Source organism: Armigeres subalbatus, chromosome 3, assembly GCF_024139115.2.
Source record: "Armigeres subalbatus isolate Guangzhou_Male chromosome 3, GZ_Asu_2, whole genome shotgun sequence".
Taxonomy (NCBI): domain Eukaryota; kingdom Metazoa; phylum Arthropoda; class Insecta; order Diptera; family Culicidae; genus Armigeres; species Armigeres subalbatus.
This window is the reverse complement of record NC_085141.1, coordinates 106,571,854-106,591,436: the sequence shown is the minus strand read 5'-3', so window position 1 is coordinate 106,591,436 and position 19,583 is coordinate 106,571,854. Positions and strand designations below refer to the sequence as shown.

Below are 19,583 nucleotides of genomic sequence, written 5' to 3'. Positions count from 1 at the left end.
TCGAAACCCTTTTGAAATTAACAAAATTCTTAAAAACCTCAAAAGCCAATTCCAGCGCTTAAAGAGGGAAATAAAATTTTATTAACAAATGGCGAAAAGGCTCAAAAACTTGCTCAGCAGTTCGAGAGTGCCCATAATTTTAGTCTAGGTCTCACTAGTCCAATTGAGGATCAGGTTACACGGAGCTTCGAAGACATTCTCAATCAAGAGAATGTTTTTGACCCTTCGTTGGGAACCAATTTGGATGAAGTGAGATCTATTACTAGAAAATTTAAAAATATGAAAGCCCCGGGTGATGATGGTATTTTCTACATACTTATCAAAAAACTTCCTGAGAGCTCTTTATCCTTTTTGGTTAATTCAGTGATCCCCAAAGTGCGGCCCGCGGGCCGCATGCGGCCCTCGAAGCGTTTTCCTGCGGCCCGCGAAGGTTTTCAGAATATACACTACATGTGGCCCATTGACAAATATCACATCCAGGAAAAGCTTTCATAGTGTCCAGTTTTTCGTTGTACTCGGGCTGGGCATACACACTTAATTTTTTTACCGGGATCTCAGCAATTTGTTCAACTTTTACTTGGATTCACACAGCCGAGCCCCAGCAAATATGTTTTTGCCGAGATATCGGTCAAAGTTGCTTTAAATCAGCAAATAATTTGCCGAAACCCAGCGAACAAACCTCATTTTCGACGAGAGATCTGTTTTTTTATTTTGCTGGGTACACGGCTGTGCGGATTTTGCCGAGCTACGGAAATAAAAACTGAGTGTGTATGTCTAGTTCACATTATTTTGATGTTCAAGAAACATATTAAACCAAGAATCTTTTTATCATCAATATTAGATAAATTTTTCACTTCATATGCTATGTAGGCTAACGGCTACATACTTTGATGGTATTTTTTGGCGCTTTAACCAAGCTGAATATATAACGTTCTTAGGTAAACATAATGTTGTCATACATTGCACCCTAATTTGAATTCTTTCATTCTTCAAAATAAGTTAAGTTGTGGTAAAATTCGATTGAAAATTTCTTGATTTATAATTCCTGAAAATGCGTTATGTTAAGGTACTTCACACTAAGAATAATTGTTCTTATTTTCTGAATTTGTTAGTTTGAGATATTCATACGGGTTTACATTTGCAGTGTCCGACGTTTCAGCACGTTATTGAGTCTTTTCCTGATGAGCATTTTCCTTGAAAAAGATCAAATAAACAAGTCGACACGTCGGGCAATGCAGGTATAATCCCGTTTGAATATCTCAGATCGAAAAGTCAGAAAATAAGTACTGCTGGTAAGTTCACTTGGCTTCAAAAACACGTTTCTAACATGCTGTCGTTATTTGCAACGACTTTCATTGAACAATAATCTTCGAGGATAAAAAAACTCTTAGAATCGGTCGACTGATGTTTATTTGGTAAAGTAGTTTTGCCAACTAAGCCGAGTAGATGTTGTTGCGAAAAAGAAAATTTCACGTCCGCTATCGCAGAAGTGTGTAACAATATGAACTAAAACTCGTAGTATGTAATGCCCTTACAAGTATGTTTTTAAACAGATTTATGATTACTTTGTATTATACTTCGAATTCGAATTCAATTCGAAATGATAAACAAATATTGCAAATATACCGCGGCCCGCTCCAACTGTTAAAAATTGCTATGTGGCCCTCGATAGTAAGCAGGCTGGGGACCACTGGGTTAATTTATTTAACAAATGTTTTCAATTGGCATACTTTCCAGATAAATGGAAAACCCCAAAGTTGTTCCAATTTTGAAGCCGGACAAAATCCAGCTGAGGCTTCTAGTTATCGCCCAATCAGTTTGCTTTCCTCAATAAGCAAACTGTTTGAAAAGATTATTTTAAATAGAATGATGGTTCATATTAATGACAATTCTATTTTTGCTGATGAGCAATTTGGTTTTCGCCATGGGCATTCAACCACTCATCAGTTATTAAGAGTTACGAACTTAATTCGGCTCAACAAATCTGAAGGATATTCGACTGGAGTTGCTCTTCTTGATATAGAGAAAGCATTTGACAGTGTTTGGCATGAAGGTTTGATTGTAAAATTGATGAATTTTAATTTTCCTCTGTACATCATTAAACTGATCCAAAATTATTTATCAGATCACTCACTGCAGGCATACTATCAGAACTATCTAAATATGATAGATTACCTGTAAGGGCTGGTGTCCCCAAAGGCAGCATACTGGGGCCCATATTGTATAACATTTTTACTTCTGACTTACCTGATTTACCACCAGGGTGTCAAAAATCTTTGTTTGCAGATGACACGGGCCTCTCAGCCAAAGGGCGAAGCCTTCGTGTCATTTGTAGTAGATTGCAAAATTTTTGGATACTTTCTCCATTTACTTGCAAAAATGGAAAATTTCCCCGAATGCTTCCAAAACTCAGCTTATAATTTTCCCACATAAGCCGAGAGCTTCTTATTTGAAACCTTCTAGCAGACATATTGTCACTATGAATGGGGTTCCAATTAATTGGTTTAGCGAAGCTAAATATTTAGGACTTCTGCTAGATCAAAAATTAACTTTTAAAAATCACATTGAAGGCCTACAAGCCAAATGTAACAAATATATTAAGTGCCTATATCCACTTATAAACAGAAAATCAAAACTTTGTCTTAAGAACAAACTTTTGATTTACAAACAAATTTTTAGACCTGCCATGTTGTATGCTGTGCCAATATGGACTAGTTGCTGCAATACCAGAAAGAAGGCACTCCAGAGGATTCAAAATAAAATTTTGAAAATGATTCTGAAGTTGCCTCCGTGGTATAGTACCAATGAACTTCATAGAATTTCTAATATTGAGACATTGCAACAAATGTCCAACAAAATAATTTCCAATTTTAGATAAAAATCGTTGCAATCTTCTATTGCAACGATTAACTCCTTGTACCCTTAGTATAAAATAGGTTAAGTTTAGTTTAAGTTGAAAACATTGTAATTCCTACATGGTTCAAATCAACCAGAGGAAAAATTCTAACTGCCAGAGGCAATTGAAATGTATTAATAATAACTAAAAGCGTAACATAGCAAATAAGGATGATAGTGTTAAGAAAACACGGAACACCTAGTCTAAGAGATGAATGCATGTATTAGATAATTAGCAACTAAAATTAGTTAAAAAAAAAATAAATAAAAATAAAAAAAAAAATAAAAAATAAAAATAAAAAAAAAATTTAGGTTGGCTGCAGATAAAGTTGATGAACTTTTGAGTTTACAGTCAGTGCAGACTTCTTTGAGACAGATTTGGTCGCTTATATCAAAAATTTTCATTTTTTTTCTATAGTTGTTGCTTCCTGTTGTACTGGGAGAGCTCTCTCTCTTTACAGGAACCCAATAATGGTCAATAGGACGTAATTCCAGGCAGTTGGGTCGATTCGTCTTTTTAGGTACAACATGATCGTCATTCGCTTTATACCATTTCATTACGTCCTTGGCGTAAGTAATGGCAGGATGCCAAATTAGGCCAGAGAAGCGACAGTGCATTATAGCTACGTAAGAACAGCAGTAATCGTTTCTGAAGGCATTCTTAGCGGTAACATTATTGAATTTATTAATTTCCTTATTTACTGTGCCAGTTGTTATAAAACTATTGCTTGTACGACCGCAACTGCAAATGGCCTGCCAAACCAATTTCTTTTTGTAAAACTTGGACTTTTTCTTAGTCCTGAAGTGCTTTGCAACGTGATTCCTTTGCATACGGCCCAGGCCGTATCCCATCGTATGTTATTAATCGTTGCGCGGAGTCACTTGCCAGACCGCTTACTGCAGTATTCAACTTCTCGTTGACTCCCGGGGTGTTTCCGACTTGCTGGAAGCTGTGCGCCGTTTCCAAGCTATTTGAGTTGATTGTTCTTGGCGAGTTGACTTCAAGCTACGCTCATTACATTTCAAACGACCAGCACGGATTTATGCCCAAACGTTCAAAGACCACTAACCTAACGTCACATTTCCTCACCGTTTCCAGTCCAGTCCGGTGTTCCACAGGGTAGCGACCTAGGACCGTTTCTGTTTCTGCTATAATGAATGACGTTATCGTGCGCTGATGACTTGAAACTGATACTATCAAGCTACATCAAAACGCAACGATTCTGCAACAACAGATTCAATCTTTTGCAGATTTCAGAATGGTGCCGCATCAACCGAATGACGCTCAATGTCGTTAAATGCCCTGTCATATCTTTCGGACGCAAACACTTTCTTCTCCAGATCTGGTAATTTTTTTTTGAAAATCTTCAAGGCATCGATTAGGCTTTTTGGCTCTCCCTGAAAGCATTCCTTTAAATAATGAAGCTTCTCTACTGAGCAAAGAGTACAAGTCTCGGAAGCTCAACCATTCATGTCACACTGATTGTTTGAAGATTGATTGATTTGCGGTAACCTCACATGGTCTTAAACACCTACCCCTACTTTTCAAGGACGACTAGTTTTCAGGGCTTCCAATAACTTCTTATAGACATTATTTCCTAAACTTTCTCCGCAACATATTTATTAAGTTGACTTGATCGTCTTTTAACCCAGCAGTTTTCTGTTTCTTAGCCTAGTCCCGGTGTTCGCAGAAGAATCCTGCTGTCTGGTGAGCCTGTGCACAATCAAACATTTTAAATATGAAATAATAATTTTGATACCTACCTTTCAAAAACTACATACATAAGGTGTCTCCAGAAGGAGGTGAGAATGCTCGTCATAAAAGCTGTTTCAGCTGTTCTACATTGCGTACATCACCATTGACTTTGTGACGGATATTCAAATAATGATTTTCAATGCTGATGTAAAAAAAAAGTAGGGGCGTTGTAGCATATGTTCCAATTGAGTGATGGATTTCGTTACCCATCTGCAGGAGTGAGCCGATGCGATATTAAGCAAACAGCGTGTTGGATGAGATTGGTTCATCGAAGTTGCTTATCTACAATGTTTGATTGATCACAATCATATGATTGCCCAAGTTCTGATAAAAAAAATGCAAATATTTACGGTAGATTGTAATAAATCAAACAAACTAATTTAGGTTTTTGGGTTGTATGTTTCGGGAATAGAACTCACCAGCCAGTAAACATATATTTCTGTCGCAAACAGCACCTTACAGCGCCTGTGTTTAAATTGTCCCTTTCCTCTCTCTCGCATAAAAAACTTTAGCACATTCCCCTGCTAGTATCGATTGGCCATGATTTAACAAGTGCTTTTCGTTTCTTTTCCCAACAGATAATTCGCAATCATCGGAACGGCATGCAGAGGATTCATTCGATCCCGAATAATTGGATTAGCAGCAGCACTGAGTGTGAATGATATGCACCAGCAATCGTTGAAACCCATCACCAGAAAACGCAGCAGAAGAAAACGAAGAAGAACGTAGGCTACCCATTGATGAGGTCCTGTCGCACGGACACCACCACCACCACCACCACCATGGTCCATGACAGCAGCAGCAGGTGCAGTTTAAGGCGCCGTAGGAGAAGGTTCCGGGCATCGGAGGCCAGCTGTTCCAACTGGAGGAGCGTTTGGAGCAGTGTGGCGTTATTGCTCATGACGCTCCCGACGCTCAATTTTGCAATAGCGCCCAAGTACGAAACGGCGTACGCTTGCGAGGGCAAGACGCTCATGATCGAGTGCGAGAACGGTGATTTAATCAACTTGATCCGCGCCAACTATGGACGGTTTTCGATTACTATTTGCAACGACCACGGTAACGTGGACTGGAGCGTCAACTGCATGTCACCGAAGAGCTTACGGGTGTTGCACTCCAAGTGCGCTCAAAAGCAGAACTGTTCGGTGCTGGCGTCGACAAATATGTTCGGCGATCCATGCCCTGGAACGCACAAATACTTGGAGGCACATTACCAGTGCGTTTCGGCAGCACAATCATCTACGACAACAAACAGACCCAGCCCACCTTGGTTGAAAACTTCGCAGCCGATAGTTTGGAGTACCTCGACGGTGCGGAATCCGGTGTTAAGTAAGCTGAACTTTTCCGATCCACTGGCAGGGTTCGGAGTAACGTCTTCGGTGACAAGCAGCAGCATCGGTACAACGGCCGTTGGAAAGGTGAAGCCGACAACGCCATACAAGCAGCAGACCCTGATGGTGAATCAACAGTCGCCGCCTTCGTTTCGTAACAAGGGATTTGATAATAAAAGCGTGAACGATGATTTGGCAATTATTAAGACAATTAGTGGTGATGAAGCGAAGAAACGGGGGAAGGGAGATAGTTCAGGAAGTGCCCCGGAAGACGATGAAGACTTTGGCGACGATGAAGACTATTTTCCAACGCAAACGGCAGTATTATCCAACGCTAATAGAGATAGGGATAGCAACAGTGATGGTAGCAAAAGCTACGACGAAAGCAATGTTTCATTAGGTGGAAACCATCCTAGCAGTAAGAAAAATGATGATAATCACAGCGATAGTAGCAGTAGTAGCAACAACTATAATAGTGGTAGTAATAGTAATAGCATTAGTGGAAATAGCAACAGCAGTGGTGTTGTGAACAATGTGCTAGATGTGAGTCACGCGTGTGGTCCAACGACGGCGAGAAATTTGTTCTGGAATGTGACTCGTGTCGGGGAGGCAAACGTGCAGCCTTGTCCGGGTGGGGCCACCGGCATTGCCAAGTGGCGGTGCGTAGCAATAGGATCGCTGACGCACGAGCAGCGTATGCATTTGCAGCAACAATCATTACTAGATGATAATAACAAAAGTGATATTAGTTTTAATAATAACCTTAGTGGTAGAAACGGAGGTGCGGTAGGTGCGACTGGTGGTGCTGTAGCCACGTGGTACTCATATCAACCGGATCTGACACAGTGTCGATCGCTGTGGCTCAACAATCTTGAGATCCGGGTCAACCAGCAAGACTCGTCGCTCATTTCAATAGCAAACGACCTGTCGCAGGTAACGAGCAGTAAAACGCTCTACGGAGGAGATATGCTAGTCGCAACGAAAATCATGCAAACCATGTCACAGAAGATGCACTTCGATATAGAAACCCTGCCGGACCAGCGACAGCGGGAAGCGCTGGTGTACGAATTGTTAAATAGTGTAGTAAAAACTGGAAGCAATCTGTTGGACCAATCCCAACACGCCAGCTGGCTGGATTTGAGTGTGGAGGACCAGATGCGGGTAGCGACGTCACTGTTGACCGGACTGGAGGATAACGCGTTCCTACTAGCGGACACCATTCTTCGGGAGCGGCACGTAGTACAGAAGGTGAAAAACATCCTACTCTCGATACGGGTCTTAGAGACACGCAACTTTGTCAAAAATGAAGTGTTTCCAGACTCTAGCCAGGAACGGTGGCAGGTCAGTAATGATCAGATTGAACTGCCAAAAGCAGCCCTTATAGAAAACAGCGAAGGTGGTTTAGTGAGGATAGTTTTCGTGGCGTTTGATCGATTGGAGCAAATTTTAAGACCACAATTCTCCAACATTCAACAGCCACGTGTGGATCAGAATAAATTGGAGCAAGATGATTCCAACTCGGCGAAGAATGAAGCATCCCCTGCACCTCGACAGCGATTGCTCAACAGTAAAGTTATTTCCGCTAGTCTTGGTAAAGGTCGCCACATCCAGCTCTCACAACCAATTCGTATGATTCTGAAACATCTTAGAACGAAAAACGTATCGAATCCAACCTGCGTTTTCTGGAACTACATCGACCACGCATGGTCCGAGGATGGATGCTACGTGGAGTACACAAACGCCACCCATACCGTTTGCATGTGCAACCATTTGACCAATTTTGCCCTTCTAATCGATGCCATAGACGAAACGCAGCTCTCGCTCCTATCCATCATTGATGACGATATCAAAATCCTCATCTACATCAGCATAGCCATCTGCGTCGTGATAGTCATAATCGCACTATTTGCGCTGAAACTCTTCAATGGAGTGTTCTCCAAGGTACGCCGGCGAAACCACCAGATGGCCAATAATGCAGCCGCGGATTTGCATTTGCCAAACCATTTGCAGCATCACCATGGCCTGATCGGTGCCGGCGCTGATATGGACGTAAACATCCACCCGCACCAGCAGTATAACAGCTCGGCCGTGTCCGGACTGATGCCCGGACCGGATGGTGGCCACCTAATGCGTCCCGGCATTGGCCACAATCATCACAACAACAATAACCTGGTTACGACAACGTTCAACAATCTGGGTCCAGCGCCGGGTGGGCCCGGGCTCGGAGGATACGAAACGGCACCACATCATCGGCTTGCAGCGCAGGAGCGTATCAATAACAATGTAAATGCCACTAATAATCACGCCTTGACATATCGCGCTAATAATAATCAAATCAATTTATTACGTTCAGCAAATCAGCAGCCGCAGCAAGCTACTGTTACTACCTTACAAACCACATCATCAGCATCTATAATCGCCACCGCCGGTGGTCACCATGGGGGGATCGGCGGCGGGGGCGGTGCGAGCATAGGTGGTGGCAGTAGCAGCAGTGGCGGCAGCAGCGGTGGTGCCGAGATGGCCGTGTACAATCTGACCGAAACGGGCACCGCCACATCCACGTCGTCCAGTGCGGCGGCCATCAGTGCCAGTAGCATACCGCTGCTGCATCATCACCATCACCACCATCTGCATCATCATTTGCACCAGCATCACCATCTGGCTGGCGGCAGCGGAGGCGGTGGTGGTGTCATCGGGATCGGCGACGTCGGAGTTGCCGGTGGTCGGGGCAGCATCAGTGGCGTCAGCATCGGAAGTAGCGGTAAGCGGAATCTGTAGCAAAAGCGTGTGCTAGGATATGTTAGGTGTTGTATTATGAAAGGACGTATTTTTTCTCGACCCTGTTGGTTAAACAATAATATTGTACAGTTACACTGCTTTTAAAAGCTCAAAAGAGAAAGAAAGAATGATGATAGGTATGGACAGTGTGTGCTCGCGTTGTTATTTTTGTATGATACGTAGCTACAGAGCGAATCACTCGGTTATAAGAAAAGACTGGAGTTTCCGGTTGGCGTGTTGTGGCGTGGTCCATATTCTTGTGTATCGGCGGCAGCGAGATTTCGAGAGGAGCGGCGTGGGGTGGAGTATAAATTGCTCGCAATTTCCTTCTTGCTGGCACAAAGTTCTCAACGTGTATGTGTGCATGGGGAAATCTATTTCCTTGTAGGTATCGTGTGTATTGCTTTTGGGAATATGTGAATCGGGTGGATTGTTGGAATACCTATGGATTTTTTCTGCCCTCGCGGCCGCGCCATCACACACGTGAATTATTCCATTTCGGCTGCTGTGCCGGGTGCGAGGGACAGGGTCGGATTTATACCCAAGAAGACCAGTCCCGAATATTTCTTGACGATTTTGGAAAACGTGATAATCAGAAAAAATGTTTTTAATTAGTATTAGGTATGGCAGATTTTTTGTTCTTTGCAGGGTTTGTTCTTTTATTGCCAGGTTTTTTTTCCTTTTGTCAAATTCTTGTCAAGTTTGAGCTCTCGTCGTTGGCGTTTCACCCCCACAACGACACTTCCGCCTTGCAGCTTAATATTTATTAAGCACTTTTACAGTTATTAACTGCAAGGTTTTTGAGAAAATGCTCCATTTTTGATACTTTTATGCCCAGGGTAGTCGAGAAAGTTTTCAACCAGGAATCGTACCCCGCGACCATCATAATGGTGTTACTTTGTAGTCGTGCATCTATCGCTAGGCAAAGAAAAGCCAAATTTGCGGGTAAATGATATAAGGAAACGCTTCCTGACGTTAATAGAACAACACTTGCTCGATATGAGTTTGTACAACTATAAAAGAATCAAGAAAATCTTTATTGCCACAGGTTCAATTTTCGTATTTCGATGGGCAATTCTGGATCGGAAAAACTGAATGTTTATTTGTAATTTGTATCATCAATCATAGATATGATAAATTACATCATTTCAGGCCATTTATTTTTTTGTATACATACGATTAATATCTTACTAAGCTAATCTACAGCTAAACACCCGTGGACACAATTTAAAAAATGAAAGATTATAGAAATAAAATACAATGTAGTCGATACATTTTATTCGAAAATAAATTGTGTTTGATATCTTAGAGAACCATCCCATTTTCTATTGGCAAGGTGCCCATGGACTTATTCCTTTTTTTTAGCTTCTTTTGATCTTGCACAATATTTGAAGACTTATAACATGTGTACTTGGTCAACATTTTCATTTGAAATATTTTTGCTGATTACTTATAAAAAAATCCAAATTTTGCCCAACTTTTGCTAAGGTATTCTAAGGTCTCGAATAGAACTCGCGTAATTTACACAATATAAATTAAATTTGGAGTCTTCTATTCGTATGACAAACTGCGGAAAGTTATCTCGCGGAGTTCCAGCTGGGACATTTCGTGGAAATCATCAATTTGGTATAATCACTGATTTAGGGATTAGTTAGGATTTCTATCGCCTCATCTGCCCAAAACTGTGCCGCATCTCATTTTTATTAGGAATGGGACAACTCAAAATTTGACTCAAAGACTTAAACTTTGAAACTTTGAAACTTTGACTACTTTATTAAAATGGTGATTGCACTAAAATTAAAAATCTGTTAGTATAAAAAATGGTGGAATTTAATTCTTAACTTTTGGACGCGTGTTATAAAAGAACATGTACTTCGCATATTTACCTTTTTCTGGGCAAATGTGTGCTTTTAAAAAAAGGAGTTATCTAATCTTTCCTATTCTTCTTCTTCTTATTGGCATTACATCCCCACACTGGGACAGAGCCGCCTCGCAGCTTAGTGTTCAAGAAGCACTTCCACAGTTATTCACTACCAGGTTTCTAATCCAAGTTACCACTTTTGCATTCTTATATCATGAGGCTAACACGATGATACGTTTATGCCCAGGGAAGTCGAGATAATTTCCAATCCGAAAATTGCCTAGACCGGCACGGGGAATCGAACCCAGCCACCCTCAGCATGGTCTTGCTTTGTAGCCGCGCGTCATACCGCACGGCTAAGGGGGGCCCCAATCTTTCCTCTTACAATGGATAAATTTATGGTTTTCGTTTTCGTTTTTGCGGTGTAGCTACACTGGTGCTACACTTTTGCACCGAAAATGTTCGTTTTTGATTTTCGTGCTACACCAGTGTAGCATTTTTCTTGCACTGAAACAAGCAGTGTAGCACCAGAAAAAATCAGAGTGTGCCGTGTAGTGTAGTTTGTTGTCAAGTTTCTCCCGTTATTATTGTTTTCTTTTTATGGTATCCAACAGGTATCCATAACAAACAAACCCAACTGCACTCGAAACGTTCGTTTTGCCGTGCAAAATGCTGCACTAAACGGTGTTGCTACACCTCAAAACGAAAACGACATAAGAAATTATGACTTTTTAGCGGATCATAAATGAACATAGAATGAACTTTTGTTCGAGTGAATACCCTGCTCAAGTGTCAAAATCCATTAGGTGAGTGAATTTGATGAACTCCTGCACAGGTCTATTGACAGAAACCTTGGAAACCACGTGCTTTTTCTAGTGATTTTTTCAAGAGCACGAATTGCTTTTTCTAGTGATTTTTTCAAGAGCACGAATTGAAAGAATCACATCGCCCATGGGGATGAAACATCCGTAGATCGTTTGCTTACTTATGCTAAACAATCGACTTTAATTTCAGCATTGTACGAAAATTATTACGCACAGTGGCGTAGCCAGAAAATTGGTCCGGGGGGGTTTTCTGAACAATTTTCCTTTCGAAAAAAAATGTCTTCTAAAAATGTTGTTTCTGGGGGGGGGGGGGGGTTATGCCCAAAACCACCTCCGTGGCTACGCCACTGATTACGCAAGATTTGAACTTTTGATAATAGGAGTAGAAAACCTTAACGGATCGCTTGGAACGTGCCTCGAGAGAAAAGCGAAGTGAATTTACTATATCGACAATTTCGTGCAATACTGGTACAACTAAAAAAAATCGTTTTTGGCATTTTGATGGTAAAGCACCAAAAATAGTATGAAGTTTCACCTGGCGAAGAAATTCACAATATATCAAAAGTTATGTTTATTTTGATATTTGCAGATTTTTTCAAAGTTTTTTGTTAAAACTAATCCTTTTGTAATCACATATGCAAAAATATCCATAGAATTCGAAATCGTCATAAAAATATGAAACTTTCCCTTGATATGCAAACAATGGAACGTAACCAACCTCCACCTTAAAAGAAGGATTTATCATTTATCAATCTTTTCATCTTATCTCGGGTAAATGAGTGCTTTGCAAGAAGAAGTGACCCGTTAACTCTATTCATTATGCCTTGACAGCTTGGGTGCTGAATTGTTTACAAGGAAATATCTAGAAACGATTACAAGAATAGATTTACGCTCAAGGAAAGGGTAGAAAAATCAAATTTTGAATCACTCTAATGCGCATCCTGAGATCTTATCAAAACGTTCTGCCGAACATTGGACTGTGTGAAGCACGACAGATTTTAGCCGACATTAGACAATCAAAATCAACTGTCAAGTTCCTGAAGAAAGTACTTCAAAGAATAGCAAATATCATGCATAGTATCTGGAGAAATGAAGAAATCAAGCCCAATCAAAAAGATCTCAAACACGAATCTTTGATACTAAAATGTCCGCAAAGATGTTAGATGAACTTTTTAAAATTATATTATTTAAAGTTAAATTCTGTTTTCTTGCACTTCCTAAATTTAAGGGACTATCAATGCCCTAATTGAAGGGAAAATGTAATGTTACATTTGTTTAAAATAAAATTTCTGATCAATCTGTGAACAGTGGTTTGTTAAAGGGATGATAAAACTACACCCATAGCATTTTATGGAGATTTTTAAATGGTAAGGAGCAGTGTTGCTAAAACCATTCATCGATCCTAATCATCCAGTCATCCTGCACGACCAAAAGCGATTAAAAACAATTTTTGGGGCAATGTTTTGTCTACACACGCACGGGTATCCTTTGTTCTATGCAACACCGGGCAATATCACAAACACTCATTCAAAAAATACGGATCTATGTAGTGGTGTGTTGCCAACCTTCATTCCCCCTTAATTATTTTCAACGAAGGAGAACAAAAGATTGATTTGAATCGTTCATGAGTTTGTCCATGAGTCAAAACCCCCCTTAGAGCAAAAATTTTAAGATGAGAATTTTTGTTAATCCAAATTTCGGCTGCGCCGCTAAATAGAACATATAATAAATACATAATTTTTCCTTGAAATTCAAGAGACTAACGAGTAAAGACTTCCAATCACAGTCCGGAAATACTTTAAGCATTTTTGAAGGTGCAGGCATTTCATGGACTTTTAGTGGGCAAATGCAGGCATGACTGGTATCTGAGTGGGAAATACTACTCACCAGTGGCGTAGCCAAGGGGGTGGTTTTGGGCATAACCCCCCCCCAGAGACAACATTTTTAGAAGAAATTTTTTTTTTCGAAAAAAAAAATTGTTCAGAAAACCCCCCCCTGACCAATTTTCTGGCTACGCCACTGCTATTCACGACATCCCAAAAAGCCAATGTTTCCAAATATTCATGCATTCATCTGTTTGGTTCTGATCTATAAATAAGGTACACTGGGGGAAGTGGAAAAAGGGGGTAAGTGTAAAAATCGACTCGAAAAATTGGAATTGTACATACTTTACAGTTTTTACCACATCATAGCATCATGCAATGTTATACTTTGATGCTCACACTAATACTATGTTGAAATTTGTATAACACATACACTAGCACGGTTAACGCTTGAACTGTAATTTTAGATTTCGCGAAAAATTGATATTGGCATTCATAAAATTAATTCTTATTTGCACCAAATGTTCTTTTTTCAAGTGAATTTATATCACAGGTGACCATTACAATACAATTAAACTAATCCCATTCAATTGGTAGTGGTTTGTACCAAGAAAGCAAATAATTCAAAGATTTTACACTTACCCCAGGTATCAAACACTGCGGGGAAGTGGATAATGTTCTAATTACGCAATTTTGTTCTTCCTTCCAGGGTTTATTTCGATAGCTGTGAATCTTAATATGTTCCTTCTTTGTTATCATGGTGATTCCCGTGGTGATTGGACTCATATAAATGAGAAAATGCCTGATTAATCCACCTATCGGTACTGATGCCTTTCACATGTGTTCCATTTGAAAAAAATATATAAGAAAGTTAAAAATAGCACTGATAGGTAAATATATTGTTTAATTCACATTAATTTTTATTCCTAACAAGTTTCGCCGTTGAATGCAATTTTTTGCGAACAAATCGGTTAAGGACAAGTGCTTAAGAATAGCTGATAATTTTGTACGTGCTTTGCGAACACACATACATACAAATACGCACATACACACATCATCTCAATTCGTTAAACTAAGTTGATTAGTTTATAACCCTGTAAGTCCAATTTTTCCTTTAAAATATTCATCTTTGGGGCGAACATATAGACTTTACGTACACTTAGTGTCCGAGAAGGCAAAACCAGCCTACCAGCTATTACGAGAATTCCTTGAGGATCTATTCCGTTAAGGTAATGAAATTATTCCACAAAAGATACTCAGAGTAATTATCGTATTGATTTTAGTTATATGTAACTACTCATCACTATTGAAGGTCAAGGCAACATGGGTTTTCCACTTACCCCATCCCACTAGGAAAAGTGGAAAAACAACTCCTAATTTTAAAATCTATTTCCATAAATTTCAAGCGACCAAAATGGTATGAATTACCGCACAGTTGGTGCAAAATTGACTGTTTTTGATAGTCCATTTTGATTGAACGCATTTAAATCATTTAAACTGGTTTTACACTAATTCAAACATGCACTATCGATTTTTCCTTTTCCACTTCCCCCAGTGTACCTTATAACAGTTGCGACCATACTAAAACGAGTTTATCTCAATGTGATAATAACATTTAACACTTTGAATCATTGTCCAGAATCAGATAAAAAAACAGATTTTTTTTAATCAAATTTTATGGTAAAAAAAAACTAGATGTTGTGGCTGTGATTTAAAATAACAAAATCACTCGCGCATCATGTAACAGCAGAATGAAGAGCATTATTATTATTCTGTTTAGTAGAATGTTGGATTGCAATCCGATTTGTCGAGTCAAATACGAGAAACTTAGAACAAGCATACCTTTGAAGAATATTTTTGAAAAATACGGATCTGTAAAGTTACAGTCAGGTTGGGGTATAAAATGAACTAATTTGATATTTATAAAAGGTATTTTTAGTACATACTGTCAAAATTTAAATTGTGACCAATTTTTATCCTAATTTGATCATGCGAATTTGACTCTTCCGGAACTCGTATGATGTCATGTTGATTACAAAAAACGTGCTTTTTCGATGATGTACTTTTTACAACGGTTAAGTTAGTTTTAGTTTAAAATCACGCTTTATTTTTCATGTCTCAAACATTTTTTGCTGAGCGTTGGATTGTGTCGATAAATACGAAAGAATTAATACCATTTTGTTTAAGAATAGCTTTCTCTGATTGCTTGGAAAACATTTCTCAAATGCAACTGTAGTTAAGAAATAATTAAATATATTCATCAAATTTTAAAAAATACCAATACTCCAGAAAAGAAGAAGATTATATGACGTGACTCATTCAAGCTTTCTAATAAATCGGCGATGATCACCAGCACTATATCGGACTAGGCTGTTCTGAATATTCGGGACAACAGGAGTTCGTGTTCCTGTTCCACTACGCTTATTATTTTACTTGCTAGAAAGAAGGTGAGAAAATGCAAAGGTTCTGGATCGACGTGGTGGTGGTTGAACGACGCGCGACGCAAAATCTACCTCTACCACAGTTGGCAATACCACCCCAAGGCGACAAATTTCTCAAGTTTGCTTCTATCGATTATATTGAATTAAACCTAATCGATTTTTAGTGGGGGTAGACTATCAGGCATATATAAGCTTTCGTTGATATTATTTTTTTAATAAAACGAATGATTTTTATACCTAATTAAAACCTTAAATTCAGTGGTCAAGGAAATTGAAAAGAAAGGTGGTTTTAAACATATCCAATTTTTAATGAATTATTCGACTCTCGCCTCTCGATGCTCTGCCGACCAGCTCCTGAATGTTCCGTAAGCTCCTCCTGGATTCCTGCTGACCAGTCAGCATCCTACCGAACGTTCCAACCTCCTGATGAATTCTGCCCGGCGCTACCCAAGACTTATGTGGCATTTTTCATTTTCATTACCCTTTGACAGGGGCCCTCCTTAGCCGTGCGGTAAGACGCGCGGCTACAAAGCAAGACCATGCTGAGGGTGGCTGGGTTCGATTCCCGGTGTCGGTCTAGACAATTTTCGGATTGGAATTGTCTCGACTTCCTGGGCATAAAAGTATCATCGTGTTAGCCTCATGATATACGAATGCAAAAATGGTAACCTGGCTTAGAAACCTCGCAGTTAATAACTGTGGAAGTGCTTTATGAACACTAAGCTGCGAGGCGGCTCTGTCCCAGTGTGGGGATCTTCTTCTTCTTCTTCTTCTTATTGGCATTTTTTTTTTTTTTTTCATGGTTAGGGATTATCTTACAAACTAAATGGGGTAATATAGAGTTATATCAATAGGGTAAGATTCGACTCTAACAATCAATGGGTTTGAACACGGCCCATCCTCTTGGCAAATTCTCCAACAGTCCCTGGCCGGACATCTTTTATCTGTGACCACCTATCATAGGCAACCGCTCTCATTCTATCTGGAATGGCTCCTCTACAATGCTTAAAAATATAGGTGTACCAGTCGATAGCATTTCTACTTCGGGGTTCCTCGGAGTATAAATCATCAAAGTCTCCTGCGTCATCGACATTGTCCAAGTCTCCTGCACCTCGCTCTCCAATGGACTCTACTTCTGGATTTCCATTGCCAATGTCACCATTTTCAGATTCAGTTTCCTCCGATGCTAAAGTTCTCAACTGCTGCCGTAGTTGTTCAATTTGACGACGAGCTTCTTCCTCCACTTTCTTCACCTCCGCTGTTTCTGTCCTCTTGAAGAATTGTAGCTGTAACGAACTTGTACATGAATGTGCGTATATAAATAATATTGCATTATCAATTATGGCACTCAACCCACTCGGCTGAAAGAATATCGCATTTATTGACCGGGTAGACAATACCGCGCAACCTATCAAATGCGAAAACATGTGTAGACCACTGTTCAGAGCGGCCGAATAGGGGCTTTTATCCACTAATCCTAATCCTGCCAAATAGGGTCCATAAGAATAGGGAAGAGTGATTTCTTGGCCCGGAATATTCATCCGGTTAAAATCCTGTCTCAGTGTCGGCGTCATAAGCCAGCGTGTGAAAATCCTCGTACTGTGGCTCATGAGCTCACATCCGTGTCCAATTGCGGCAACCCCTGTACAGTCCTTGTACGAAAGAATCAGAGTTCCAAAGCGGAGTTTTGTTAATCGATGTTTTGGGAACATCGCAAAAAACATATCGATTGCGCACAAGAGCTTGATAAATTCTGTATCAGCATACACTGCTGCCAGATTTACAATGGCGACCTCAATTGAGTCCCTCAAGACGGGTGTCGTCAGTTGATTTTTGAGCGCATCCCTCAATTTATCAGTATAGATTTGATTTGTTGCATGATGGACCCGGAAGCCACCTAGGATCAACATCGCCAGATCAATTGTTTCTTCCAATGTGATATTATTCGAATGTTCTCCTATTTGGGGAGCGGATGATGTTCTTGCAACCGTCAAAAGCGACAGGGGGGAGATTATCTGATCTATTGCACCAATAGCCACACCGAGACTGACCCAGTCAAACCGAAGTGTATCTGTGATCAAGGTACATAGGAGTTCGATAAAGGCTAGAACTGAGCCAATAGAAGGAGCGTCGCGTCGAATGGTAGTTCGAATATGGGTATAATATCCTACAATAGTGGCATTTGGACGAGTCATGGGAAGGGTAACGATAGGTTTGGTCCATCCATTTGCTTCAAAATACTCTAATGGGTAGGTAGGTATAATTCCCTTGGAGAGTATTAACTCTCTGACCGGGTTGTCACCGATTCCCCGAACAACAATCTCTTCGCCATCGTCTGCATCGATCTCCTGAACTTGAGCAGCACTTAGACCTCCCGTGTTCAATTTTGCTATCGCACTTTTCATCGGAGCAACAAAGTCCCGTCCAGCCCTGCCGTCCTTCTTAGTCACACTTGGTCGACAACTAAGAAGCTTTGCCCAAATCCAAAAATTTCTATTAGTCTCTTTAGGCTATAAAAAATGTACAAAAAATAGTGTGCCGTACGGCCGAACACCTTTACAGTCTCTTTAAAATGCTCCCACTGGTGCTCCCACTGGTGCGGATTCGCACATTGCTTCCGCCCACATGGGTCTCAATTATGCACTGTTGGTTACTATCAACTCCCCCCAAAGCCAACATTTTGCGCTCTCGCAGGTGCGGATTCGCACTGCTACCGCCCACATGGGTCTCAATTATGCACTGTTGGTTACTATCAACTCCCCCCAAAGCCAACATTTTGCGCTCTCGCAGGTGCGGATTCGCACTGCTACCGCCCACATGGGTCTCAATTATGCACTGTTGGTTACTATCAACTCCCCAAAGCCAACATTTTGCGCTCTCGCAGGTGCGGATTCGCACTGCTTCCGCCCACATGGGTCTCAATTATGCACTGTTGGTTACTATCAACTCCCCCCAAAGCCAACATTTTGCGCTCTCGCAGGTGCGGATTCGCACTGCTACCGCCCACATGGGTCTCAATTATGCACTGTTGGTTATCATCAACTCCCCCCCAAAGCCAACATTTTGCGCTCTCGCAGGTGCGGATTCGCACTGCTACCGCCCACATGGGTCTCAATTATGCACTGTTGGTTACTATCAACTCCCCTCAAAGCCAACGTTCTGCGCTCCCCCTGGTGCGGATTCGCACTGCTACCGCCCACATGGGTCTCAATTATGCACTGTTGGTTACTATCAACTCCCCTCAAAGCTCCCCGTTCTGCGCTCCCCCTGATGCGGATTCGCTATACCAGCACCCAGACTGGTCCCAGTTTCGTGTTGGAAGTATTGATTTGTTCCCCTAAAATCGCATTTTCACATCGCATGAAAAAATAGTTTATTTTGGGATACTTGGGTCATTCAGCCCTGCCGTCCTTCTTAGTCACACTTGGTCGACAACTGAAGCTTTGCCCAAATCCAAAATTTCTATTAGTCTCTTTAGGCTATAAAAATGTACAAAAATAGTGTGCCGTACGGCTGAACACCTTACAGTCTCTTTAAAATGCTCCCACTGGTGCTCCCACTGGTGCGGATTCGCACATTGCTTCCGCCCACATGGGTCTCAATTATGCACTGTTGGTTACTATCAACTCCCTCAAAGCCAACGTTCTGCGCTCCCCTGGTGCGGATTCGCACTGCTACCGCCCACATGGGTCTCAATTATGCACTGTTGGTTACTATCAACTCCCCTCAAAGCTTCCCGTTCTGCGCTCCCCCTGATGCGGATTCGCTATACCAGCACCCAGACTGGTCCCAGTTTCGTGTTGAAGTATTGATTTGTTCCCCTAAAATCGCATTTTCACATCGCATGAAAAATAGTTTATTTTGGGATACTTGG

The 19,583-nt window shown here is 40.9% G+C and overlaps 2 protein-coding genes across 2 annotated transcripts in view; one reads left to right on the top strand and one right to left on the bottom strand.

Moving 5' to 3' along the window:
* LOC134224593 (latrophilin Cirl) overlaps positions 1–8,476 on the top strand; it is a 169,683-nt gene extending 161,207 nt beyond the window's left edge. The window contains exons 3-4 of the mRNA XM_062703999.1: positions 5,230–8,265; positions 8,336–8,476. Of these exons, the coding sequence (XP_062559983.1) occupies positions 5,392–8,265; positions 8,336–8,398 (2,937 nt within the window). The 5' untranslated portion in view covers positions 5,230–5,391 and the 3' untranslated portion in view covers positions 8,399–8,476. The remainder of the gene's footprint in view (positions 1–5,229; positions 8,266–8,335) is intronic.
* Positions 8,477–16,491: 8,015 nt separating this feature from the next.
* Positions 16,492–18,531, bottom strand: LOC134219960 (uncharacterized). Its single transcript, XM_062698869.1, has one exon. It carries the CDS (start codon positions 18,112–18,114, stop codon positions 16,585–16,587), a length of 1,530 nt encoding a protein of 509 aa, XP_062554853.1. The 5' UTR covers positions 18,115–18,531; the 3' UTR covers positions 16,492–16,584.
* Between the last annotated feature and the right edge of the window lie 1,052 nt (positions 18,532–19,583).